This window comes from Molothrus aeneus, chromosome 5, assembly GCF_037042795.1.
Source record: "Molothrus aeneus isolate 106 chromosome 5, BPBGC_Maene_1.0, whole genome shotgun sequence".
Lineage (NCBI taxonomy): Eukaryota > Metazoa > Chordata > Aves > Passeriformes > Icteridae > Molothrus > Molothrus aeneus.
Window position 1 is genome coordinate 13,970,370 of NC_089650.1, and position 27,711 is coordinate 13,998,080.

The 27,711-nt window shown below is 45.6% G+C and overlaps 2 protein-coding genes across 4 annotated transcripts; one reads left to right on the forward strand and one right to left on the reverse strand.

The window, feature by feature from the left end:
• On the reverse strand, positions 1-5,198 carry RAB19 (RAB19, member RAS oncogene family). The gene is made up of 3 exons (XM_066551072.1): positions 4,867-5,198; positions 3,843-4,026; positions 1-1,754 (listed from the first exon to the last, which is right to left on the reverse strand). Exons 1-3 carry the CDS (start codon positions 5,059-5,061, stop codon positions 1,489-1,491), a joined length of 645 nt encoding a protein of 214 aa, XP_066407169.1. The 5' UTR covers positions 5,062-5,198; the 3' UTR covers positions 1-1,488.
• On the forward strand, positions 4,764-27,464 carry SLC37A3 (solute carrier family 37 member 3). Of its 3 annotated transcripts, none has more exons than XM_066551070.1 (15): positions 4,764-5,019; positions 8,638-8,817; positions 8,902-9,016; positions 11,070-11,162; positions 11,596-11,679; positions 12,855-13,000; positions 13,608-13,704; positions 14,738-14,822; positions 15,885-16,069; positions 18,485-18,626; positions 19,788-19,889; positions 21,391-21,438; positions 22,254-22,405; positions 24,116-24,181; positions 24,995-27,464. In XM_066551070.1, the coding sequence occupies exons 2-15, from the start codon at positions 8,717-8,719 to the stop codon at positions 25,085-25,087; spliced, it is 1,509 nt and encodes a 502-aa protein (XP_066407167.1). In that variant the 5' UTR covers positions 4,764-5,019; positions 8,638-8,716; the 3' UTR covers positions 25,088-27,464. The 3 variants fall into 3 exon arrangements, with proteins under 3 accessions (XP_066407167.1, XP_066407166.1, XP_066407168.1); XM_066551069.1 differs by lacking the exon at positions 4,764-5,019 and adding an exon at positions 5,675-5,818; XM_066551071.1 differs by lacking the exon at positions 4,764-5,019 and adding an exon at positions 5,675-5,818 and having other exon boundaries at positions 8,926-9,016.
• Positions 27,465-27,711: the final 247 nt, after the last annotated feature.

Below are 27,711 nucleotides of genomic sequence, written 5' to 3' on the forward strand. Positions count from 1 at the left end.
TTAATTATTCATTCTCCTTTATTTTTTTGTGCTTCTAAGACAAGATTTTCCAGCAATACTTGCTACATGTTTTTCCCTATTTTTCAAGGACTTAGGAAACAGGGGCAGCCAGCCATTGGGTAAGCTGGCAACACCCTTGCCTTCCCAAGGCTGCTTTGCATGGAACACAAACTGTGTTTTATCATTACAGAGTTGGAGTTGCAGTTCATAGCTTAAGAGTAACTAAGTAATACACTTTGGTACATGTGGACTGCAGCCAAAAAAAAATTACTTCCTCTAATATTTCTTTCCTCCTCCTCCTTCCCTGTTTCCATCTCCTGGGAGAAAAACTGGCAAGCAACAGGAAAAAAAAAAACAACTTCAAAACCTTCACCAAAAAAACCCCATCCCAAACCCTTCATTCAGTTCAGGTATACAGAAAAGTGAGTCCCAAGTAGCAGAGCTTGTGACGGGGAGGAGCAATCCAAAACCTTCCATTGCTACCACCATGTTCAGTCTCCACAGCAGCAGCAGATATACTCACCTCTCTGGTGCACCCCACACCCTTGCCTTACCACTCTAACACAATGTAAATTTTTAACTTTTTACCTAATTTAAACCACCTCACCCCTTTTACAAGAGCTTGCATCCATCCTTCACACTCCCTTCAACATCTACAGGGATAGTCTCAAGCTGCTATTGGCCCATCACAAGCTACAGAAGGCTTTTAGTTAAAATCAGCACATCAAAAGCAAGATGAGGTTAGCAGGGAGGAATGAAAAAAGGTCCTTTCACTGGAAGCTTTGCTGCTCCCAGCAAGTCCATGTAGCAGGATGGAGAACAGTACTGGAAACAATCCTGACTATTACAAAGCAAAGAAAGGCAACTTTTCTCACCCCAGGAAGAAGTGTATATCATATTCTGCCTGCTGTGCCATCCCTGAAATGTCTCCAGGTTTGTCTGATGAGGAACTCAGGGCAGATGTGAAATCCTCTACTCTTTCACAAATGTTATTAAGCTCCTTGGCATGGGTGGCTACCTGCCTGACCTCAGGAGAGCTCCTAAATGAAAGTTTAGGCAGGAGTGGGTTAGTGCTGTCCAAGCATGCCTCAGACTTTTTACAGCTACTGGCAGAGGGGAAAGTGCTGAAAACCAGCAACACAGCTTAGAAGGGTCAGTGCAGAACTCTGGTGCAAATTTATCTTCTGACACAGCCAGAAAGACATGTAAGGAAATAATTAAAGGCAATAACTTTTATAGTTCTCTTTGGTTAGGGCAAGGCCTGGCAGCTTCCTGAGTTATCTCAGAAGTTCACATTGCTATGTTCAAAGCAACCTATGCTACCAACAACAACAGTGATCTCTGAAAATACTCACAAGCCAAACTGCAAGGCAGAAATATCAAGAGAGATGGCTTGAGGCCACATAAAACACTTTCATCAACCGAACAAAACTGAATCAAACAGCCTCAGAAGTATGGCAGTTTCCAAGTTCTCCCTGAAGCCTCTCTTCAGCAGGAGCACTGGGTCTTCTCCACACTTGGACTGGCAATCACTGGCCTGGAGTCAAGACTGAAGCTGTTTGGAGGGTTCTCCCCATGAAGCTGTAAGGTATTTCGGGCTATCAGCTCCTTAGCCATTAATGTGAACACCTCTTCTATGTTTTGAGCTTCTTTTGCTGATGTTTCCAGCACAGCTAAGAGCCCGTGCTTCTCTGCCAGGGTGCAGGCATCTTCAAAGAGCACTTGGCGCTTGTCCAGCGAATCCGATTTGTTCCCTTAAAAGAAGGCAAAGAGATACTTCAACCACTTAGTCTTTCAAAAATTTATTTTTAAATGGATGCAGGAATTGAGTTTTGTTATACAATAGATTTATGTTGGCAGTAAGAGTTACTGCATAGAACAAGATGTGAGAACATCAGAGCCACAAATATAGACTGTGGTTTAAAACTGCAGCAAATCATATGATAGCAAAAGAGATGAAATCCAAGAAAAAACTAAAAACCTGTGTTCATCTGATTACTTAGTGTAAGTAAAAGATTATTTAGAAGCAACTGTTGTCCTGTTCCCTAGTGGTTTTAAATATTAAGTAGCCTTTAAGTTGAATATTTTTTTTGTTAAAAATCTTCCAGGGTGATGTAAAAAGAAAGACAAGAATTCAGATCAGCTACTTAAATGCCTAAAATATATACTTGTTTCTGCATGTATAGATTAAACTTTTACTTGCAGCACATTAGTCAAAATCTGTCATGAAACACCTCAGATAAAATATCTTTGTATATTTAGGCAGTTGCAGCACATGTGGATTATTCAGTTATAGCAGCTGGCTGAAGCCTACATTTGTAGTTTAAAGATGACCCTTCACCAAATTACTATCTTGAATATATATAAAGTAACTACCCTCTCATAAAGTCCCTTTAAGTATTTCTAAAAGGAAAAAAAAAATCAAAACCAACCTACCCTACAAAAGAAAAAAACAAACAAACAAAAAAACCCCCAAAACCAAAAAAACAACAACAAAAAAAACCCCAAAAACAAAACCAAAAAACCAAACCAAAACAAAAAAAAAAAACCAACCCCAGGTTATTTGCCTTCTTAAGAGGAACCCACCCACCTTTTCCTCCTTCAGTTCCAGATATGAAAGTTAGGTTTCCTAACCTCAACTTCCTGCTAGAAAGGTGTGTAACATGACTAAGTGTAATTAAATGTACAATGATTTCTGCCAATGTAAGAAAAACAAACAGCACCAGCTTTGGAAGAAAGCACCAAGCTGGATTCTTAACAAAAGCTTCATTTTTTACTTATTTCAGAATTTCTCTCTCTAAAAAAGACCCAACAACCACCACCATCCCCCACCACATACAGACAAGTCTCTTTCTTTAGATTCATGACAGAAGTTAGGAAAAACCAGCCAAAGTGCAGTGATTTACACCTCCCCTGCCCCCAGTTCCAAGCACTGCATTAGAAGCAGGTCAGAATTTATCGTTTTCTTCTTCCAGAGGAAGGAGAGGAGAAATCTCCGCAGCACAAGCAGGGAGGGTGCTGGGAGCAGAGGCAGCAGCTCAGGGGCCCTGCCTGGGGCTCAGCGTTGCCCCAGCCCCGGCTGCTGAGCTGCTCTCAGCACACTGCAACAGGCTCAGCCACGCCAATGGAAATAAGGGCAAGAAAGGCTCTGGCGTTTCGCCACACCAGTGTTCTCGTTTGCAGCTTCTTCCCTGGGGGAAAGAAGAGCAATAATAACCACGAAACCCAAGGGACAGGAACCGCGGCTTCCTACCAGCTCCGTTCCCGGCAATTCCCAGCCACTGCTCTCCTCCAAGAGGCAGTTTCCTGAGCGCCAGTGGAATGCAAGCAAGCTACTCCAGCTCTGCAAAAGCCATCTCCCCATCTATTGTCTTACCTGCTCGGAATCCCATTACAGAGCAATGCGCATGCATATCAAGAGAGCAGAGAGGAAAGATGAGAACCAGGAGTCTGTGCATCCCCCTTCACCTTGAATTACTGAGCTGCTACATTCCCGTGCAGCAGGAGTACAGGGTCAGGCTTGCTGCAGTTCTAACCTCAACAAGGTGGTCCCTGCCTCCAGCCTGGCAGCAAAGCTTGCTGTGTTATTCCAACAGGAAAGGAATAACTGGAAAAGGGTTTTGCTGTCTGCAGTGGGTTTGGTACTGTCAGGACCAGGCTATGACTTTCCTCATTTTTTAAGCTTAGGTTGAATTGACACACTTGGTGATCTCTTTTAATTAGAACTGAATTCTTCCTTAATGCATAGTCTATAGATGCTTCAAGTAGTGGTAGGAAATGAGGGAGATTTTATATCCATATTAAAAATCTACATAACACAATATTTAAAACTAAAATCCTACCAATTAACATCATGACCAAGTTTGCAGCACCATACTTTTCAATTTCATGAATCCAGTGAGGAATGGATTCAAATGTGGACCTCCTAGTAAGGTCATAGGCAAGGATGGCCCCATGGGCACTCCTGTAATAAGACTGGGTTATTGTCCGGAAGCGCTCTTGACCGGCTGTGTCCCACACTTGGATCTGTAAGAGAAAGGACAGAAGTTGTAAAGACCCCTGAGCACCACTTTCCTAGGTGCTTGCCCTCAGCATTTGAAGCCCCTTGTCCAGAAGGCAGCCAGACCTGTCCCAGCTCACTCTATTACACCAGTGTGGCTGTGCCCTCCCTAGATCCAAAAAGCCATTTACAAGCCTGTAGAGTCAATCTACACAGACCAAAGAGAAAGCTCCAAGGGTAAACCCAGTTTTGCAAAGAGGCTAAGAAACCCATTTTCAACAACTGTAGTAAAAGACACAGAACATTACAGCCTTTCAAGAAGAAAAGCAAAGAACCCTAACACAGGGCTGGGCAGAGCAAGCCTATATGTAAAAGCCAGATATCCTAACTTTCATCTGCACACAAAGGAAGTTCTAGCTGACAGTTTCTTCTGGTGTTTGTCTTGGAAGTCTTCTTCCCTCAAATTAAGCACACATCAAAGTGGAGCCTTTGCAAACTTTGGGGGTTTTCCCTCTTTGGTGTCCCAGCTCAAACCCCCACATCTCTGGAGGGAAGAGACATCTCCAAACTATAGCCTTCTTCCAAACAACTCCCTGCAGGCAAAGCACAATGCCTCTCCTCAAGTAGATGCCGAGACGTCACGAGAACAAGTATGTACCCAAATTAGGGTGACTGCTTCCCCCAGGACATCTTTCACCAGTGGGAAACACCCCGGATTAGAGACAGCCAGCTTTTGCCAGCTGCTGCCCTCGGCAGAGCCGAGCAGGAGGCGCCGTGCGTCCCGTGGCTTCCAGGCACCGGCACGGAAGGGCGGCTCGGCCGAGGCGCTGCTCGCCACGAGCCTCGGGCTCGCTCCCGCCACCGACCTTTACTTTCTTGCCGTCGATGTCCATGGAGCGCACGGTGAAGTCGACGCCGATGGTGTTCTGCTGCTTCTCGTTGAACTGCCCCGTCTTGAAGCGGTGCACCACGCACGTCTTCCCCACGTTGGAGTCGCCGATCAGGATGATCTTGAAGAGGTAGTCGAAGGCATCGTCCGCGCCGGAGCTGGGGAACGGCATCGCGGCTGCCGGGCGGGCCTGCGGCTCCTCCTCTTCCCCCGCCTGGCCGCAGGCCCGAGGAAGGAGCTCGGTGCTAGGCGCTCACCTGCCGGCGCTGCCCGGCCGGGACAGGTAGCGCCACCCTGCCGCGGGGCCGGCGGGAGCTGTAGTCCGCCCCCTCCCCTCCCTTCTCTTCCCTTCCCCGCCCCGCCCCGGGCTCGGCCGGGCCGCGCAGGGGCCGGGCAGGGGCCGGGCCGCTCGCTCCCGCCCCGCGCAGGGGGCAGGCAGGGCCCCGGCGGCGGCTGCGGCCGGACTACAGCTCCCGCCGCTCCGCGGGACCGCCCGGAAGGGCCGCCTCCTCCCGCCGACTTCCTCCGGCCACGCTGGGCGCCGCGCACGGAACGCGGGGCCGGGCACGGAACGCGGGGCCGGGCTGCTCCCCGGGGCGTGAGGCGGCGGCGGTGGCGGAGCGGGCCCTGCCCTGCCCTGCCCTGCCCTGCGTTTCCTGCTCGGCTCCGCTCCCCGCCCCGCCGAGGACGTGGCCACAGAGCCCGGAGGGAGCCGCTTCCTCCTCCTCGCCCCCTCCTCGGGCTGGGCTGGGCTGGGCTGGGCTGCCGTGCCCGGGGCGGGAGCGCGGCCCGGGCCTCCCCGGCAGCCCGGAGCGCTCTCGGAGCATTGGGGTGCTCGGGGCAGCCCCTTGTCCTTCCTCCCGGAGAGCACCCGGCCGGGCATCCGCGGTGACACACGGTCTGCTTGTGCCGGCTGCCGAGGGCACTGGGTGGGTTTGCGGCTGTGCCGCTGTTCTGTCTCTTTGGAAAAATGGCATAGGGCTGTGGGGGGTTGTTGGTTTGGGTTTTGATGGGGTTTTAATTGTTTTTTAAAATTATTATTATTTTGAAGAAAACATCCTTTCGTTTGTTCTGCACTTTGGAATGTTAAGGCTGTGCTTTCCTGCCGGCTTTGGAGGGCAGTAGGGTAGTATTAAGGGTGTTTATTTTGAACTTAAGGTGTCTTATTTAGCCTTTAAGTGAAAGGATAAGGCAGAACACAGAGAAGAGCTTAACAAATAAGGGTGGAAGCCTATCAAAAGCTTACTCAGAATACCGGCTGGCTGTAGGTAAATAGTGCTGAATAGTTATATGAGGCAGTCTAACACTCTAAAAGCACTCCTCTTCCTTTCTTAAAGGCATGTGCTTCACTGCCTTGAGTTCCATGGGTCATCCTGCTGCTGAGCTTTTGCTCTTCCTCCACCACAAAGTTACAGTGGTGTTCTCACAATAATTAGACTAACTTTAAAGAAAAAACTGGTTGCAGATTTTTCTAGCCTAGGAAGAATGCTAGTTTTGAATATAGAAAGGGCAGGATGAAAATAGAGGGAAAACAAAATCTTTCGTGGTTATCTCTATGCTGTGAAAGTGTCCTGTGCCAAAAAGCCTTCTAGAAGGAAGACCTGAGATTGGGGAGCTCTGAGGAACAGATTGTTTCGATAGCAAATGCTGTTTAAAAAAAATCAGGTGACTTTAAGGTCAAACCAGGTCTTAGCTTTAAAAGGACTCAGTATCTTGGACAAATAAGATCTATGTTTGCATGTGTTGACATGAAGCAAGTAGTAAATCTTGTGCTTTGGGCTGCAAACTGATTACCCAAGGAAGGAACTTTTCCCCACAGCATTGCACAACTGGCAGTGTTTTGCTTTCCTGGGGACAGCTCTGTTATCTGCCTGGTGGGAGGGAAGGGAGAGCCAAGGAACCTTTTGTGTTTGACCAGCAGACCGTGTGGCTCACGGGCCTGTAAGGATGGTGGAGCTGGGAAACTGGAGTGCCTTGGCTTCCCTTCTCAGTGCAGCTTGTGTGGGGACAGCCCTGGGCTGTGGGGTTACTGCTGCACTGTGGTGCTTGTGTGGGTGCTGAGTCTTCATTCACTGGTGCTGGGACCTCAAGTCAAGGGAGTATCAAGACTGCTTGCAAAGTTGCCTCTTCAGGGCTAGTCTGGCCTTCCCACAGCTCCAGTTGTAGGCACTTTTTTTTCCTCTGTGTGAACCCAAGCAGTCTAGACAGGAGGTGCTGTGTGCCAGCTGGAGCAGCAGCAGTGTGGCCCAAGAGCTCCTGGGCTGTGTGGAGACAGATGGTGCCAGGTCTTGTACAGACTCACTGCATTTGCCCTGGATGAGAATGTGTGCAGGTGTGGTGTAGGATAAATGTGACTCTGGTGTCTCAAAGCTGTCGTAGCTGGGTCCCTGTTACTCAGAGGATCTCCGTGCCACACTCTGTTTTTGGAGGTCAGATGTGATGTCAGTTTCCACAGTGGTTCACATATCCAGCAGTAGCTGGATATTGCTGTTGGTCAGGCATGTGTCACCACTGGGAGAACAGGGAAGGGAGACTGCCTGCAGTGGAAGGTGTCTTGATGAAAGCTTTCAAAGGAGGAATAGAAAGTCTGTGTGAAATTAAGAGTTTTCAGCCACAGAAATTTGGATGAGAGACTGTCTGGGCAATGACTTTTACTTTATCCAGGTGAGGTTATGAAGCTGAACTTGGAAAGACTTCTGTCAGATGTGCAAATAATTACAAACAGCACCTGTGGATACAAAAGGACTCAAAGGCATTATATTCTGTCTTGTTTCAGTGCTGATCCTCTGGGGGAAGAGGGGAGGTGCTTCAGTTTACCTCTCCTCAGCATTCAGAATGTTTGTGGTGTTGCCATGTCTTCTGAAATGTGTGGAGAGAGATTCATCCTCTCACTGCCCAGTGGGGCTGTTTCCCAAAACCTGTTAGCAAACATCATCCCTTGGCCATGCCAGCACAGCTGGGGCATTGGGGAGTGGTGTGACATGGAGCAGCATGAGGAAACTGTGTCTGTGATGGCCTTCCCTCAGTACTGACAGTTCCTGGTTCTCTTGAGGTTGAGGCAGGTGTCACCCATGCCCTACACCCATGCCCTGTAGGGACAGGAAGGTGTGATTTGTTGTGTGCTGTACTGATGAGTTAGGGACTGCTGGAGCTGTAATGTCAGGCTTGAGAATAAACAGGAAAGGATTCCAGCTGTTGGATTTCAGCACTGTCCTCACAGCTACTTCCCTTCTTCCATCTATGCAAGTCCACTCTTGGGCATATTCCTTCAACAACATCTTAATGAGGCAGTCAGATCTCAAACCCTTCTCCAGCCATAGCCAAATACTGCTCTTGTGGCTTCATCACCTGAGTGTGTCCAGCCAGGTAGCAGCAGAAAGCTCTTATTTATGGTCACTCTGTAGTGCACCGTGTGTGTAAATGGTGCACAATGGTCTGTAATGGGAGAATGCTGGAAACTGGTAGATCAGGGGAGTGTTCCTTTGGTCCTGGGCACTGAAGAGGCATCTGCTAGGAGAGAACCAAAAAAGAAGTGCCATGAGGGTACTGGGAGAATGGGAATGACAAGACACCTTAAGCCATAGAAGTTACTGAGGAATGTACAAGTGATGAATGGGTAGTGGTGTGAAACAACTTGGAAAGGCATGGCATGGAGTTGTTCCATCTGGATTTGAGCTGTACTTCATACACATGTTTTAATTCAAATTGGTTTTCTCTTCTCCTCCCTTCCCATCTTCTTCTGTTTAAGGGAGAAGAAGAATGACTTAATCACCATCCAGCCCTCGTGGCCAAGGCAGGAGCAGGGCTAGGGCTGCCAGGAACAGAGCATGGCTGTGCCTGGAGGCTTACGGAGGCAGCCTGCCAACAGAGGCCTGGTGTCCCACTGCACCCACCATCATATTGTTGTGTTCCTGCTGACCTTCTTCAGGTAGGCTGAGTGCTCAGAGATTTGTATTTCCACGCTTTCTCCAGAGGAGATTGGGCCGACCCCTGTCTGTGTGTTTCCTGGCAGTTATTCGCTGCTCCATGCCTCCAGAAAAACATTCAGTAATGTCAAAGTCAGCATTTCCAGCCAGTGGACTCCCTCCCCCCGGAACAGCACGGCCCCCGAGCTCCAGCCGTATGAGGTAAGGACACCAGGGAGAAGGGAGTGCTAGGAAAGGTGGGCAGCTGCCAGTGGGCTGAGCTTGTGGGGCTGAAGAATTCCCTTTAGGTGTTCCTCACTTCTCAGAATGTGAGTAGAAGTTTCAGGTGTTGGCATTGTAGTTTTATGGATCACCAGGCAATGCTGAAAGCTTCCCTAGTGGAGCCCAGAGAGAAACTTCTCAAGAAGCTGCAGTGTTCCAGTGGAAAGGGGGCCCCAGAAGAGTCTGCAGTGGCATGGAGGAGGGGGAAGGGGGACTCTTCCTCTGAAGGGTTGGAGGCAATAAACCAAAGCAGTTAATGGGCATATAGAGAGTTCTGTGAAATCCTGGCTGTGCTTTCTCTGTGGCAGTGGTGCTGCTGCCACCCTCTTAAAAGGATAGCCAGACTAGGAGAGAAGAGAGCTGTCTGACAGTGCTAGCTGTTATCCTAAATGGATGACATTTTATCTTGCATCTGAAAGGCCTGGTTTCCATGCTGAACATCCAGTACCCCTTGTCTGTGAAATCCTGGTTTCAGTTAAAGCAGTGCTTGCTTGCAGGAAAGGAAGTTTTAAACTGGTTGGTTCTCACAAATGGGAAGGCAAGAACTACCTCCTGCTTCCTACCATGGAGTTTTTAGGGCTTTTTTTTTTTCTTTTTTTTTTGGTAATGCTTTGTCCTGATGCTTTTGAGAAATGGAAGAAATCTCACATCAAAATCTTGGTCACAGGCCATGAGATCTATTAGGGTTGGGAGTTCCAAGTCAGCTGCTGGAGCATTGAAATGCTCAGCCTGCATTAGAAATCATTGGTTATTTGAATGTTTGACAGAAGGAATAGAAGGATGACAAATGCTGACTTCTTGTGATAAGTGAAAACAGTACATTTGGCTTGTAATGTGTTCAGGATTTTATAGTATGGCCAAAAGGAGTGAGCATCTCAGGGATATTGAAACGAAATGCAAGGTGTTCATATTTAGTTCCTTAACTAGCATTCAAACAACTAGTATATTTTGGAAACTGTTTTGATTTTTTTGTTTAATATATAGATGGTTTGGTGTTTAGATGGTTTTCTTGATTAGACACATGCATCTCTTACTGGATGTTGAGATGCATGTGTCTGATCAAGAAAAATGGTCAATCTGACCCTTTAGTTATCAATTTATGTTAAACTAAGTGGATGTGTGATTAGTGTTGTCTGTACAGGATGTTCTCCTGGAGAGGTAGAATCAAGCTGAAACTGTGATATTTGAGTTAGGCACATCTGTAGGTTGGGCTTGGGTTGGGTTTGTTTGTTTTCTAATGGAGGCGTGGTGGGAAGGGAAGAAAACTTTGTTCTGATTCACTTCATTAATTCTTCAAATTATCCTCAAAGCTTGCTATTTTTTTTATCTGATGTCACTAATCTTTCTTTGGGGACAAGTGAAACTTTTTCCCTTTTTTTGATCATATTGAAACTAAAGTGAAACTCAGGGTAAGCACAAAACCCAACAACATTAGTGATGACTGGAGTTTGTTGTAAATAGTTTCCAACCAGTCTATTTCTTCCCCTTGTTGCTTTTGTATGCTTTCTTTTTTGTTTGTTTTCTGTCATTTCTTATTTTGGCTGCTGCCACAAATACTTTAAGGGAATTATTCATTTAGTGAAGACAGCAAGAGAAGTACAGAAGAGATGCTGCACGTAAAACAGAATATGCCTTTATTGTATTATTCATTAAAATGCTCATCAGTGTTTCAGAGTAAGAAGCTGTCTAACAGTTGCATGCTTGTTAGAAGTAGGGTTTGTTTTGCCACTCATTTGTCTTGATCCAGGTGAAAGGAGCATTTCTCACTTCTGGTTTACTAGCTTGCATTTTAGAAGTGAAGCAAAGTGTCAGTGGACATTTTCTGCCAGAAGATAATGCCAGAATTGTTCCTGATTTGATAACTAAAGTGTTGGAGAAATGGGAGCTTGCTTGGGCCAGATGCTGTTCTGCTTTGGAGCTGGGGTTTCCATTGAAAAAGAGTAGAATGAGCTATGCCTCTCCCCATTTACCTGTCCAAATTTTCCCTCTGTAGCTCTGGAACAGCAGCCATTTATTTCAAAATGCAGAAGAAGCAACTCTATTCCTGGGAACATTAGACACCATCTTTTTGTTTTCCTATGCTGTGGTGAGTAAAACTAACCCCAAACTGCTCAGCTTTGGTTGACTCTTGTTGGGAAGATCACACCCACAATAAAAAGCTTAGTTCAGAGGCAAAGCTCTTTCAGTTTCTGTTAGTTCTGCCCATGCCTGTCAGCCATGTGAAGATGCTTGTTAACAAACACAAGGGAAATACTATCTCTTCAGAATTTCTTACACCCTGTCACTGGGGAGGACTAGTTCTGTCTCTCCAAGAGTTCCCAGCTGAATTCTTTTAAACAAGAAATGTAATGAGCAGCCACAAGCAGGGTTTCTTTGGTGGCAGGAGAAGTGGTTAGAATCAAACTGTATGTTGATGTAACAGCAGTGTTTGGATTAGTATGGCCTTTCTATGCCTTTAATTCTTACAGCTGTAAGGTGCAGATCCTCTGGCTTTATTTAATGCTGTGGTTTGTTCTCAGGGTCTCTTTGTCAGCGGCATAGTTGGGGACCGCCTGAATTTACGCTGGGTTTTGTCTTTTGGCATGTGCTCCTCTGCTCTGGTGGTAAGTTGGAACATAGTAGTGGGATTTAAAAATCTGCCTCAGGGTTTCTGGGTAGGGTTTTGCTGTAGGGGAGAAGAGGCTGTGTTTCTGTGTGAATCTGCTCATGAGCTGTAGCTGTACCTCAGTGGTCTCAAAGCCTGCAGCTCTAACTTCGTGCTGGATGCATGAACTGCACGGTCTAAAGCGTGGGGCATAGATGACTCTCCCCTTCCTGCAATGTCTAGCTCTGGACGCTGTGTCAGAAGGAAATTCCTGAGTTTGAGACACTGTCTAGAGACTTAAAGAACAGCTTTTGTTCAAGATTAGTGTATTTGGGCTTTGGGGGACTGTTTTGTAGTATAACTTCATCTCTTAGACCATGTATGTTGTTATTGAGGCTTTTGCTTCCAAACACAATCTTTGCTCTGTTCTTTAAAGGACATCCTAACAATACCAGGCAGTCATTTATTTATTTTATAAAATTGCCAGGAAAGTATGTGTCAAAAAAAAATGTCTGCTTAAAATAAAAGCTGCTTTGTGTTAAATTTCAAGCCACTTCAGATAAGTGTAAATCAGTTTTATCTCGTGGTTTTCTGGTTATTAAAGTAGTGGTAAAATGTGTGGAGTGTTTGTTTTACCAGTGGCTACAAACTCCACTGTGGCCTGTTGGGCTCTGCAGACACATGACTGAACTTGTGCATCAAGCACCCTGTGCGACAATGTGTGTTTATTTTGGGTTAGAGCACTTGGTAATTTGAGAGCTGGCTGTAGTATTTGTGTTAAATTTGGTGAGGATACATGACCCGTGAGTGCTCTGTGTTTGCAGAGAGCCTCAGGGATTAGCATGTCAGTACAAGAGCAGATCAAGAGACTACTGTATTTTTAGTGTTGGCATTGAAACTATTTGTGTCTTCCTTCTATTCTCCTGTTATAACTGTGCTGTTTGGGGAGGCAAAAGTCTTTTGGAGAGGAAGTGCCATGACAGCACGTTTGTCTGGAGTCAGAGCTGTGCTGGCTCAGCAGAGGGTGCTGTGAGCCCTGTGCTGTGTGTGTCTCAAATTACACCAGCCTGGCCTCTGCCCTGGCCCCTGCACAGCTCCCTGAAAGCTTGTTCCTTTTTTTAGGACCCCACTCCTGCTCGTCTTTCAGCAGTAGCCTCAGGTTGTCTTCTCTGTTTCCCCCCTGCTCTCCTCTAGGTGTTCTCATTTGGCACACTCACAGAATGGTTGCATTTCTACAACAAGTGGTTCTACTGCTGTCTCTGGGTTGTGAATGGCTTGCTGCAGTCCACTGGCTGGCCCTGTGTGGTTGCTGTCATGGGAAATTGGTTTGGAAAAGCTGGGTAAGTTGAGTTTTCTTCAGTGACTCACTTATCCGACATGCTGAGTAACAGATTGAGCTGAAATGCTCAAACCAGAAAGGCCAACTGTTAGATCATAATTAAAATTAGGTAGGATGAAATATGCCTTACTTGTTACATTCTCTTTCACTTTTTTTGTGGAGCCACAGAACAGCCTGGTGTGAACACAGCTGTGTGTTAAAAGCATAGGTTCAAACTTCAAAAATCCCATAGTGCAGAGTGACTGAACTTTAATTTTCCTACCACTGAAAAACCTGTTTCTATCTGCTTAAAGAGGCTAATGACAACTGAGTCATGCTAGGCTCTACTCTCACTTTGGGGTATTGCAGAGGAGCTCTAGTCATAGTTTGTAACCTTGTTTCCAGCTCACTCTCCTTTAACACAGATGTTTCAGGGTTTCTGGCTTATCTATTTGGCACCTCCAAGCTGTTATGTGTTTTAAGTGAACTTTGAGCTCCTTTGAAGTGGAAGGGAAAATGGTGTAACTTTATTCAGAAGTTAAAGTTCACTTGAATGTTTTGTTTTTGTCTTGTTCTTAATGTCATCTGTCCTTGCATTGTCTGCTTCAAATCTTCTTTCCCTTCTGCAGGAGAGGTTTTGTCTTTGGACTCTGGAGTGCCTGTGCATCTGTGGGAAATATCCTTGGAGCATTCCTTGCCTCCTGTGTTCTCAAGTATGGCTATGAGGTAGGTATTGCTGCCTGGCTTCTAGCTACACCTGCATGTCTGAATGGGGCAGGGCACTGTTTTTTTATCTTTGAGAGGTAACAGCCTCATGTATCCAACTTCATCTTCCTGAATTCTGTGGAGGCAGGATAGAAAGACTTTTCCTTTCCCGACTCTTCCAAGCTGGGAGAAATGAGCCCAAGACTCCTCTGTAAAAGGGACTGATGTTATTAAGGAACTCTAGTGTCACATTATACCTTCTTCTGATTTGGGTGGCTTCAAGTGCTCTTCAGAGTCACCCATCACAGGTTCTGAGTTGACTGGAGTCCCTGGAGCTGGAAGGGCATGGAGACATAGCTGCTGTGACTGGGAAGAGGCCAGGCTGTTGTGTGGCAGTGGACAGCTGAGCATAGGGAATGGGAGTGACCCAGCACATCTCATAGCATGGGGCCTCTGAGGAGGCTGGCAGAGCTGAGCTGGTCACTCTGGACATGAGAAGGCTTAGAGCACCAAGAGCAGCCTTTCAAAGCCTGGGAGAAGTTTGCCGAGAAATCAGAGCCAGATTCTTTCCAGGACTGCACTTTGAGAGAGCAAAAAAACAGTGGGTGTAAAGTGAAGCAGGGATGGTTCCATTTGGATGTTTGGAAAACCATTATCCTATGATGTATGTTGGGCACTGGAACAATGGGACAGACCCTGGAGGATCTGCCTTTGGAGGATTTCAAGAATCTGATTGATCAAGGCTCTGAGCAACCTTGTCTGAATTTGGTGCTTGACTCTTCTTTGAGCAGTCCCTTCCAATAGAGCTGGATCTCTGGTTGTGTTGGCTCAGCTCCTTCCTCACTGCTGTCAGTACAGATAAGCCTAGATGGGACCCAGTCTGTTCAGGGGATGCAGAGATCACTTGTTTCCAGGTGTCATGGATGCAATCTGGGTTGTTGCAGCTGTGTTTGCTCCCTCATGAGGTTGGAATGTAAAGAAACCCTCATTAGAAAGGGAGGTGTCTGTGACTGAAAGTGCTTTAAAAAAGAATGTTTTATTTATTTCTGCTCAGTATGCTTTCCTGGTGACGGCCTCCGTGCAGTTTGCTGGAGGAGTCATTGTGTTCTTCGGGCTCCTGACGTCGCCGAAGGAAGTGGGTGAGTGGAAGAGCTGTGCTATTTCAGTCCCTTCAGGAGAGCAGATCTGCAGCTTCCCATGGAGTACTGCTCATTCTGACAGCATTTATCCTCAGGGCTCTTAGCAAATGGTGCTGCACCTTAGTGCATTCAATGGAGCAAATGCTTTACTTGCCAAGATCACACTAAATGTTGCCATGTGTCACATGAATAGGGTCTGGATGTTTTTTAAAGCAAAGTAAAACAGCCTGGCTCTAACATCTCCACTAGCATATGCCTAATTATCCTAATTATCAGTTTTTCTTCACCTGAAACATCAGTGTTTGTTAAAGAAACAGCAGGCAAACTGATAACTGGCTATTGTAGGAGAAAACTATGGCAAGCCTTAAGTGTGCAATAGGAAGGGAAAGTAACTTTGGTCTGCAGGTCTCCCACAGCCAGATAAATAACTTTTGGGTTGGATGTGTTTCTTCTCTGAGGAGGTGGTAGGCAAGTCAGAGTGCAACAGGGAAACAAAAGAACTTTGGGGCTTTGACAGGGCTATGGAGGAGGTTTCCCAGGTACCTGCAAAGGCTGTAAAGTTGGGAGCTCTAAAGCTGCCATAAAGTGTGCTCGTAAGAGTGCTCTGCATCCCAGGAAGCACAATGCAGTTCCCAGGCCTTCCATTCCAGCAGAGGCATTAACAGCAGCAGGTGTCTGAGGCCCTGCTGCTGCTCTCAGCCTCCACGCTCGAGGGAGGTGGCACCCAGGGCCAGGCTGAGGATCCCAAGCCCTCAATAAGGGGGGGAAGTGCACTAATTTGTTGTGTCTTCCAACTAATGGCCAGACACTCAGAGCAGACAAAGCGACGCCAGGATCACACAGTACTTTCAAGAGCCCTAGAAGACAAAGGGTAGAAACTGGCGGCACTGCAGAACACCATCTAGAAGAGTTTCTAAGCCACAGGAGGATGGAGGTATGGGAGAGCAAGGGAACTGCTGGAAGCTAGAATTGCTTAAAAGAAGTGAGCATAGCTTTAGAGTGGGGAGAGGGTGAACAGGCTGTGGTCTGTTTTTCCTGTCGCTTATTCCTTGTAAAACTTAGGCCTCCCTGAGCTTGGAGCAGATGAAGATGAAGCCAGTGTGGAAGAAGATGCCAACAGACCCCTAATGGGCAATGATGATGTAGATGATGATGACCAGAATTACTCCATTCAAGCAACTGACAATGACAACCAGCCCAAGGCCATTGGCTTCTTCCAGGCTTGTTGCCTTCCTGGTGTAGTACTGGTGAGGATGCAGATTCTTAAGTAAGAGCTGACTTAACTGTTGAACAAAAAGCTGTCTTTTTGTGTTGTCAGGATTTGTACACATCATTGTTAATATGCTGACCATACGTTGTAGTAGTTGGCATCTGATGTCTCATGCTGTTAAAATGTTGGGGTTGGGCCTGCTATCCTTGTGTACATGGATGATGCTGTCTGGATGTGTGCTGTGTGTTGCTCTTCCCATCCTGCTTCATGGAGTGCATGTAATGGGCCAGTGAAGTGCAGCAGAGATCCTGCCCTTCCTGCTGTGAATTTGCAAGGGAGGCCATGGCCAAAGGTGGCTGTAGGATGCTTCCTTGGTGAGCCTGCCCTGAGGAGTGGGGTTCTCACTCCTAACTGAGCATCACACAGAGAGAGCTCTGTGGCACTGATTCTGAGATTTGGAGTTTTTCAGTTATCTTAAAGCAGAAAGCTGGCCTGAAAAGCCTGAATCAGCATGATGTAACATCTGGCAAAGTGTGCAGGGTGTTTTATGAGCAACAGGAAACAAGGCCTGATGACGCAGTTTCCACATATCCTTGTCCTGTCCCTTGAAAACTTGTGCTTCTGTATCAGCAGTGTTGCCCAATTCATGTTCAGCTGAACAGTTAACCTGTCATTTAAAAACAGGGTTAACCTTCTGCAGCAGGACATACATTCTGTGTGCCCCCTGAATACTAGAACCAGTACAAGAAAGGGGGCACAGTGGCTGCTCAGCAGAGCAGTGGGAACTGCCTGGATTTGCCATGGAGCAGAACTACTGAATGGGCAGTGTTGTCAGGTACCCTTATTGAGCAAAGCAGTTGGCTGCTGTGATTAAGGCAACAGAAAATCTGGAAGGGATGGGGGTATTGTCAGTGTGCTGAGTGCAGGACAACCACAGTCCTGTTGTTAAGGCTGCAGTTGAGGGATGGCAAAAGAAAGCAAACCCATCTTGAGTTCTTTCCTACTCTGGATAAGTGCCTCACACAAAATGTTAGTGATGGTGTCTGCCTCAGTTGATCTGTGACTTTTTTCACTGGCCTGAGCAAAAGGAGATGGCAGCAGCTGAGGTTGCTTGCCTTGAACTTCGGGTTTTGGGGACACATTCCAGGCTCTAATCCGGCAACCTGAGCACCTCTTAGTTGGAGTTTATCTGATGTCAACTGAGTGCCCATCCAAACAGGGGTACCATGTCAGATTGGTGAGAGACCAAATACTGAGAGAATCTCCAAAGCCTTGTCAAGATTCTACAAAGAATTCATTTGACATATTTTTTCTGTAGCTCCTCTCATCTCCTGCTGAGTGATACAGTGGAAGAGTTTTAGCACAGACAGCTTTCCCCTGAGCCTCTAGGAATTCAATGTTTAATCACTCAGACAATCTGGTAGACAGTTTCTTAGTGAGTTGTAATAAATATCACTTTGTACAGTGTACTTTTCACACCCAGAAGCAGGAGAACCCTACCAAACATCCCCATGTCTTCCATTTATGGTGGAAATTAGTTTGTGTCCTGTAAGAGTGAAAAAGCATTAATAATACAGCTTAGAAGTCTGTATCTATTAAAATAATATAAATTCAGAAGAGATGATTTTGTGGAATTTAATATATATAAAAGATCTGCTTTTTGAAATTCAAAGTCAAGTGTCCATATGCACAGAGCCTCAAAGGCTGTGCTTTAACGTCTTCATCCTAGTTTGCCTTTTCCAATGAATTCCTTGAACTGCTGTCTTTACTGAAGTAGGGTGACCTGTCCCTCTGCATGCTGGGCCAGCAGCCCCTGAGAACTAATCTTTGCCACACACATGAAGGCTCTGTAGGTGGGGATCTGCTAGCTAAGGACAAACTGAGCCCAGCAACCAAAAGAAAGTTGTCTCAGCTGTTGGGTGTGGAAGCCTGTGCTCAGCTTTGGGCAAACCTTTCATCCCATGTCCTGGAATACCTGCCTGGGGATTATGAGTGAAGCTTTCTCTTCTGGTGCTGTAAGCAGATGAGCCTTCTGAGCAGCACAAGCTAGCACAGAGGAACCACTTCACATAACTTTTCTCAGCATGATGAACAGATGACTAAATCTCAAGCTTGTTTTGTGTCACGTGGCTGGCTCTCTTCTCTTCAGAAAGTGAATTAGATTTTCTTCATTTTTTTGAAGCCTAGTGTCATTTCCTCTCAAGATTACACTGAAAGTGCATTAACCCATTGCATTCAGTGATAAAAAAATAACCTTTTTGACAAAGATTTTTGTATTCCTGGGTTCCCTTTGATGTTCAGCATTAAACTTTCATGATGCTGCCTTCTTACCTGAAATTCAGAAGTGCTTTCCTCTGAAAGCTTTAGCTGGATCCAGAGCTTTATGGAAATAAGCAGAAATGCTGCTTGCATTTCTCAAGTGCTAACTGCTCGCTGACCCTCTTTGTTCCAGTACTCCTTGGCCTATGCCTGCTTGAAGCTGGTGAATTACTCATTCTTCTTCTGGCTGCCCTTCTACCTCAGCAGCAACTTTGGATGGAAAGAAGCAGAAGCTGACCAGCTCTCAATCTGGTATGATGTGGGAGGAATCATAGGTGAGTGAGCAGGGGAGTGACACCTTCTTGCAGCTGCCTCCCCAGTGTCTGAGAATGAGAGACAGTGAATGCAGCCAGAGCAGTTGTGTTCAGTGGGATCTAGCTGGTCACTTAATGTGGGAAAAGTCTAAGTTTGTTTGTGGCTGCTTGGCTTATGTTTTTTTCCTTGAACACAAAGTATATGACCCCCTCAAGAGTTAACATATTAGAGTTAACATATAAGAAAAGTTCTATGTACCAAATGGGGCCCCTGCTTGCTACTTCCTTTCTGACAGGTACCCTTGGGGATGATTTAGATCTGGACTTGGTGGATTCTGTACTGTCCTGTCTGTCCTGTCTTTCTAAGGACAGACTCTTTGCAGATCTCAGGAGAGCAGGCACCAGCTGTGTTACATTGAGAAATTAAACCTAATTGCTTTTATTTCTGCTGGCTGCAAAACCTGACCTGGTTCCTCCAGAATCAAGAGTACATTCTGTATATGTGTTTAGACTTCCACTCTCCTGTCCTCTGGTTCTAGTTTTATTCCCTTGTCCAGTTAGCTTTAATAGACATCTTGTTTGGGTCCATTCAGGGTCTGGTTTTGCCTCTGTGGCATTTTCTGCACTAGGCTTTCTCAGCATTCTGACTTTTACCAGCAGAGCAGTTCCTGCAGAGGTACCAATGGTACATAAAGTGATTTTTATTGGCCTTTGGCATTTGTTGCATTCAGTTGCACCTGCCCTAAGTAGGTGAGACAGCAGAGAATGTGAGGCCCCTGTGTTGATAATGTTTTCCCTGTGAGAAAGAGCTGCCTTTTCTTGCACTTTTAGATAAAGGAGCCAGTCAAAGCATTCAGCTTGCTTAATCCAGGGTCGTGGTGGTCCTAGAGCTGTGGTGATTCTGTAGGGGAAGAGGAAGGAAAGTAGGAGCATTGGCTAGTGGCATGCCAGAAAATAAAAGAAGCAATAAACTCCCAGTAAATCAGTATGAGTAGTTTTCTCTGCTTTATCTGAGACTTAAATTTACTGTTGTCTCTGTGTCCAGGGCAGTAAGGGCAGGAGGCTTAGCTCAGGATTTTAGAGGGAATGTGTATTGATGAGGAGGCCACTGCACTCAGTGAAACAAGCTTTGTTCAAGGTGTCAGCATCCTGAGCCTGACAGTGAAACTTCTTTTTTACCAGGTGGGACCATCCAGGGCTTGATTTCTGATGTGCTGCAGAAGAGAGCCCCCGTGCTGGCAGTGAGCCTGCTCTTTGCTGTGGGCTCTCTCTTTGGATACAGCCGTGAGTACTCGTGTGCTGCACAGGGATGAGAGGCTCCTTCAGTACCTCCTGGAGAGAACCAGAGCACAGCCTGTTCTCATTAGGTTTTCTGGTCTTCAGACTGCTTCTGGATCAGAATGGGGCCTTTTGGTCTATTTTGCTCAAGTGTGGCACTGCACAGAAAGAAATCTGTTCTCTGGTTAATTGGGTGGAAATGAATTCTCTGAGTGGCTGGATTTCCCTGTAGTGGTGAGTTATGGCACTGATCCTTCTGGTACTGATCCTTTTCCAGTGTCAGTGAGATTTTTGGCATTGTCATTGTGTCAACACCATAGTTGGCAGAGCAAGAAGTCTCAGGTGCATCCCTATACTATGAGGAAAGAGAATCTGTGGACAGATGTGTGCTGCAGTATATATTCACTACTCAGAGATTGGAGAAGCTCTTAGACTTCACTACTTCTGAAAGTGGTGAAATTGGAGAGTTTCTGCCTCTTTTATGATAGATATAGTTTTTGGTGTCCAGTTTTTGAAAGGAATCTTGGGAAAACAGTGTAAGGAGATGGGAATATGTAATTTCTGTGGAACATCTATGAAGCACTTCTAGGGATGACAGGTTTGTGTTTTCAGACAATGTCCTGTGGTACAGAATGATTTAACTCACTGGGATGCCATTTCACTTCTCTGTGTGTTCCTCCAAAATGGGATGGTGGTCCAGACAGACTTTTATAGAGCACTTTGAGATCTGTGGGCAGAAATTTCTGCCGGATCTGGAAATGAACAGTGGCTTTTGGAATTATGCAGGCTTACTCAGATGGTCTTGAAGTAAGGTCAATAAGTTATTATCATTGAATAGCAAGGATTGGGTTTGGTGGAGTTTTTGTAGGCTCTTGTGTTAACTCATTGCTTTAAAAAGTGAATTGGAAATAAACATGAAATTATTGCTGATGAAGTTTGAAGTTTGTGACTAGGTAGCAGAACAGCCAGAGCCCCAGATGTCTTGTATTTAGCTGAAAATGTGCTGCTGTCTGGGCAGATACAGAAGCCTCAGGTGATCCAAAGTTCCTGCAGTGTGATAATTCAGCTTCCATCAGCCAAGCCAGGAAATCTTATTGTGCCCATAAGAGGGATAATGGCCTGAGAATATATGAAGAGGGTGCACCTTGCCTGGTGCAGTAACTCACCATGTGTGGGCCCTGAGGGGAAGGGAGTGAGGAATTCAGGTGATGCCTGGAGGTGAGATACCAGGGAAAACTGTCTGAGAGGCACTGAGGGGCTGTAGTGGAAAACTAGCAGCATGTGCACATGCTGCTGGAAAGGCAAGGGGAACCTGTAGGTGTTCAGACATGGCTTTGTAAGGAGGAATTTGTGTTTTGGAAAATGTAGGAAGAATCAAAGAGCTGATTCAAGTGCTGAATACTTTGTGATGAGAGTTTGAGCTGAGTCTGACTTCTCCAGAGAGATAAATGAAGGATTCTCTTACCATTCAAGTTTTATTTACACTCACCTGGTCTTTCTCTTGCAGGTTCCCCAAACAGCAAACCCATCAATGCTGTGATCATGGCAATTACAGGTAACTCCTCAAAATCCACTGTTATGCTGGTAGAAATGTAAATTCATTGCAGAACAATCAGTAACACCAGCCAGGTGGTGGTAAGATGTTTGTGTGTGCTGCCATCTCTGCTGGTTTTGCAGAAAGAGTTAAAATTGGGCCCCAGTTTCTGTTGCTTTTGGAAAACAGCTGTAGGAAAACTGCCTTACAGAGGGAGGTATAGAATATAGACTGTGTAGAATCATGGCCTGGAACTGAGGGGATCTGTCTTGGCTCAGTGTGATGGAGGTGGATTTATGCCAAAATACCTAGCAATGATCTGGTATCTGAGGAAGTGGGGATATGGCAGAGTCATGAGCTGCAGCTCAAACTTGAGGGTGTTTGTCAGAATCCAAAATACCCTGTGTGCTGGGAGAGGTCACAAGCTTTTTGTGCTGCCACACATACTGTGCTGTGTTATGGAATTAGGCCTGCATGAATAGAGCCTTTATTTCCAAACACTCTTATTTCAGAGCTCTCTGTCCTGTTGTTGTGGGTATTTTTTTTGCCTTCCATCTCTTCCATGAACCCCTGGAGACTGAGGCTGTAGCATGGGTGTCCATGCTAATTAAAATGTTCTTGTTAGCTATTTCTGTGTGACTACTCCAGATATTCAGGGTGTTCTATGACTGTGTGTTTCAGGTATCCCTTTACCTGCAGTTTGTCTCTGAGCACTGTCCCTGGACTTAATTCTTGTCCTGAGCTTTCATGGTAGAAAATCTGTGTTTTGAAGATGTTTTGTTGAGAATCTTTGTGAGTATTGTTTTGCACCAAGGCTGTTTTCTTGTCACTTTCAGGATTTTTCATCGGAGGCCCTTCTAACATGATCAGTTCTGCAATTTCTGCTGACCTGGGGCGTCAGGATCTGGTGAAAGGCAGCAGCGAGGCTCTGGCAACAGTCACAGGAATTGTGGATGGAACAGGCAGTATTGGTGCTGCCGTGGGCCAGGTGAGGCTGCCAAGGAAAAGAGAGGTCTGGGGAAGGAGGAAAAGTGTCTGTTGTGGTTATAGATGTTAGTGCATTCCTCAATCTGAATTTGTGTTGGGGGAGAAAAAGAGGGTTGGGGTTTTTTAAAAATAATTACTTTAGAATCAAACAAGGGAACATGTCTGTTTTAACAAAGTTTCCAGTGGAAACAATGTAATTAAGAACTAAACTAAGTATTCACAGTGCTAATGTTAAGGCACTTTGGTAATTCAAGTGAATTTTACAGACTTTCATATCCTGAACTTCAAAATACTTTTTTTCACACTTTGCAAAGCTTTTTGAAGTTTGGTTGTTTTTTTTTTTTTTGTTTTGTTTTGAAGTGATAGGCAAACCTTCTCTTACAGAAAAGTGTATCTCTGTAACTGAGTAAAATTGGAATACCTATTATGAATGTTACAGTGTATATGAAGTGATTTAAAATTTGCTCTTATTTGTGCTTTCTCTTTTTATCTGTGGATGTCTTTTACACCTTGTTAACCCAGCTCCACTTGCTCCAGTAGTCCTTACAGTCTGAGAAGTGGAGTGTTGCAGAGGAGGAAGTGACAGTGTGCCCACTGGGGATGTTTTCTTCTCAAATACAAGTGTTAGCTACGTGAAAGAACACAGTGGTGCTTTGGGGAGGATTTAGTAGAGAGATTGGAGCCAGTGTTTCTCCAGGCATCCTCCAGTGGTGGTAAAATACCAAGGATGCAGACGAGGCTTGTGAGTTTCTTTTCTAGAAAGAGCTTTGGATTTGTGCTTGCCATTGACTGCCTGATAAATACAATCATTCAGTCACTGTTTTGTAGAATAGATGCTGCTTATCTCTGAACATGGAAAATTACAAGTGCTTTGAGGACAGATATCAGTGCACTGTTACACTCAGTGACCTTCTGGCATCATCTCAGTGTTTTTGTCTTCCCACACACATACCATCCAAACTCACATCATCATAAAAAATGGGTCTTTGCTTCTGAGAGATTCCACCTGCCTCCCCTTCCAACACTGCATTTATTCCAGCAGAGACAAGCACGACGTCATTCCGGGGGTGTGTGAGTGACAGTAAATGCACAATGAGCATGTTGGAAATTCACATCCTGTTCTGATATACCCAGTGGTGAAGAAGGAGGCCCCTGTGCAATATCAGAGTATAAATCTGCTAATAAGAGATAGATTTTCTTGTCTGGCCCCGGCTGCCCAGTAGAGCCAGGATGCAACTCAGAACAGAGTGTAGTCTCAAGTGTCTTGGCTAGATGAAGGGTTAAGCAGTTACTGGTGGCACAGCTCTTGAAAATGTCCTGTGTAATTTATAACCCATTTTAGAGCTTTTAGTTCTTCTGAGAGTACTTAGATCCACTTATGTCCCAGTGTTCCGTGCAAAAACCTCGTATTCAGCAGAGTCAATTTGTCACCCTTTGAAACTGTAGTTCATTTCTGTCTTTGTGCTGTTCTTAGTTACTGTAAAGCTTCGGGGTGGTGTCTCTGCTTTGCTGAAACTGTGGGTTTTGTACAGAAAAAGGCTGCTGTCCTGAGTCATCCCTTCTGACAGGAAAAGATCAGTTGGAAGATTTTGTGATCAGCTCTGTGTGGAGTGCCAACAGCCCACAAAGTCTAGAAAATGAAAGTATGATGCCTGAAAGTCGTGTTTATCTTCCCAGTTTGAATAATATTTTTTTTTTCCTTTCTGTTTAGTATCTAGTGTCTTTGATCCAGGAGAACCTGGGATGGATGTGGGTTTTCTATTTCTTCATTCTAATGGTAAGAAATCACCTTTTTAGAAAATTCTTTGTTGAAGCTCAATTTGCCATGGGATGTTTTTGTGGGAACATGAGAACTGTGACTTCTGATACCGTTCTCAAAGTGGCCAGTGGTGTGGCTTTGCCTCAGGTTGTCTAAGTCAAATGAGTTCATTTTGCATCTTTTAAAGTCATGTTACCCAACAGGAACTGAGATTCTAGCAGAGACACAAAAGTACTTGCCCAAAAAAACCTGTATGCATTTCCTAAATCAAATACCACCTGACTTCCAAGGCGGGATTTCTCCCTCCTGCATCTCCATGGTACATAGTTCCTAATATTTTCAGAGAGCTGAAGTTAAGCTGCTTGTTTGTTAGGTTTTGAAGATTAGTGGAAAGAGTGGTGAGGGTATTGAAACAAAACTGAAAATGCCTTGGCCCTGTTTTGCTGCTGGGGCAGAGAGCTGTTGAGGCCCTGATGTCCTCAGCATCACCACAGTGGTGAACATTGCACAATTTACTTGGTCTTCTCTGCTGGAAGTGCCAGGAGATGTCTCTGCCTCTGTGCTGGCAAGGGAGAAGGCCACTTTGGTAACCAGCAGAGGTGGTGAGGAGCAAGGTCCCTGAGGAGCTGGAGAGCTCATCCTTATGAAAAGGTGATCGTGCCAGCTGAAATTGTATGAGCTTTCCTGCAAGCTCAGCCCTTCCTTTGCTGTGCCACTCTGTCACTGCTTCTCTAAGCCTGTGTCTTCCTGGGATGGCCTTGGATGCACATTGAACAAGGGGGACTGCAGCTCTGGTTGCTCTAATTGTCCTGGATTTGCTTCTTTCCACAGACGAGTTCCACAATCCTGTTCATTTCACCCCTGATAGTGAGGGAGATCAGGCTGCTGCTGCATGAGCGGCGCCTGCAAATGCTGGCAGAGTGACTTCTGCTCCCTCTGCCTGGACTGCTGTGTGCAACTGACAGCTGGGACACTCAGCAGAACTCTGGGAGACTTGTTTGTTACATCCTCCAGGTTTGGACTGATTCAAAACAACTCCGCAAGACTTGGTTGACTTGCCTGTGGTGAGCTCAGTCATGAAGCACCAAATACCTGAGACCACCTGTGTCACGGAGCTGCTGACCTAAGCCAGACAATCCAAGGGACTGATGGATTGTCCCAGCCTCCCAAACCCTTCCAGCAGTCACACCAGGGTCTTCTGTTGGGTGTCTCATTCCTATACCTTTTCTTATTTATTTCTGGATTGCTGACCAAAGTCAGCTCTTTGAAACTGACAGTTTTTGGGAGGCTGTCTTGCAATGAATCTTGATGCTCTTTTGTGCTGGTGAAATCATACAGTGCAGTTCATGGATAGTCCTAAATTTCAGATCACCTTAGTTTTTAGAATGGGCAAAAACAATTAATTGGGATTTATGCTGTCCAGTTGTTTAAAAACTGCTGTTGCTAAATCTCTGCACAGATGGACCTCTGTTACCCCCCATCTATTAACTGTTACATATTCCAGTAGAGTCACATGAAGAAGTTACCTCTGTATTTGTTTTTAACATTTTTAATAATGTTACTAATCTCTGAGAAATGAGATTTCATTTTTTAAACTGTTGAAGCAGACAAATAGTGTGCAATACTTTATGTAATCTCTGAAATAAGCCTTAATAGGTCCTTTGTGTCTAAAGGATCCTTGAATGGCTTCAGGGATCAGTAATGGGACACAAACACTTCCACTACTTTGTTTATTGAACCTGACCAATACTGACCAAAATGGGTGTGAGGTGACCTTCTGAAGGAAACTGGTGTCACTGACTTCATACTCCTTGGGCAATTGCCTATCTCTAGCAAAGCAGGATCAGAATGGAATTAAAGGAATTTAAGGGACCTGTCAGCTCTCAGAGAGGGACTGAAGTGTACTCGTGGAGTAGCATTAATGAGCAATTCATTAATGCTACTCCATTAGCATTAATGCTGCTGTTTCCCCTCATGCTCCTGTGGCTATGGCTGCATAGGGGACCTCAAGCTCCAGGGTTTGGAAGCTTAAGTTGTACCTTGAAGGGAAAGATAGATGCAAGTCTGCCTGCAAGCACTAAAAACAAGTGGCTGTGCTTGCTGTGGTGGTGTTTGAGTGCTTTGCAGTACTCTGGTAAGTGGGTGACCAACTGACAGCTCTAACATTTATTGCTGATCTTAATGGGCTCACCGAGTAACTTCTCAAAAAAATGCTTTCTGGTTATGCTTTGAGATGTTTCATTGTAATTGGTCTGTGTTAACCTGCAGAACTTGTGAGCAACACTGTCTAACTAGTCAGTGCCTGAATGGAGGTGGGGAGCAGCAAAAGTTGGAGCTGAGAATTTGAAACTTTTTTAATGGGAACAGTTGCCTTTTCAAAATGTGCATTGATGTTATTTTTTATTTTTTAATTGATGAATGTCAATTTTTAGTCATGTGTTGATGAACATCATTAGTGCCTTACTGTTTTACAGTTTTGAACGGTTGCTTGGTGGTTGCTGCTTCTGTAGTTATGTCTCCATGCACAGCTTTGCTTAATGTGGAATTCAGTTGCCCCATTATTTTTTTTGAGTCTTTTTTTTTTTTGGTTGGAGGTGATTGTTGCATTTTTTTGTTGACCCTCAAAGTATTTCAGTGCTTGGGAAAATGATGCCATTAAGCTGATATGGGGCCTGAGTCCTGTTCTTGACTCTTCTCATTCCCATTCCAATTTTTGCCTGTATAATTAGAGCAGGAGACTGAGAATCTATCATCCTGTTCTGAGAATTATGCCCTGGGGTTAGTGTTCACATCCCAAGCTACTCATTAGTCCCTGTACAAATAGAATGAAAACTCCCTGAAATTTAGTTCTAAAATGGATCGTGGCACCGTTGCCTGAGCCACAACATCTGAGAATCTCTGGTTTCAAATTCCAACCTGGATGAACTTTTTGGCTGCCTCTCTGGGCAGCAGATAAGCTTCTGATGAAAGGTGGGGTGGGAAAGGGACGTTGCTGGGGTCGAGGGGGAGGAGAAGGCCGGCCCCTGTAACAAATGGCTTCCTGTAAACAGCTCTGTCCCCTCTTGAGAAGTGTCAGCAGTGATGGAGCGCCAAGCCCGGGCCTCCCAGCCGCTGCATCCGAGCACGTGGTGCTTTGGGACCACCCCCAGTGAGTGAGGTGTGCCCAGGGCCTGGGGATTGCTGCTGTGCTTGTCCTGGGTTTGCAGTTCTGTGTGTTTCTCCAGGGTGCTCTGAGGGAGAAAGGTTTTCGATCTGGTCATGGCTGAACTGACCTCACATAAATAAACATTCTTTGACTTGATCTGGGCTTGTCCTTCCGTGTGCTTTATTCCACTCTCCCTGGTGTGGTTCTGCTGAGCATCCTCCTCTTCCTCCCTTCCTCCTCCTCACAGGTCTGGCTCTAGCAGCTGCTTTTCACTCAGCTGCTGTGAAGACCTGAGCCCTGACTAATGCTGAAACCAAACCCTCATCCCAGCCTAAAAGGGGACCATGTTCCAGGGCTGCAGTTTGGCCCTCTTCCTGATCAGGCTCACAGGAAGTTTTGTGAG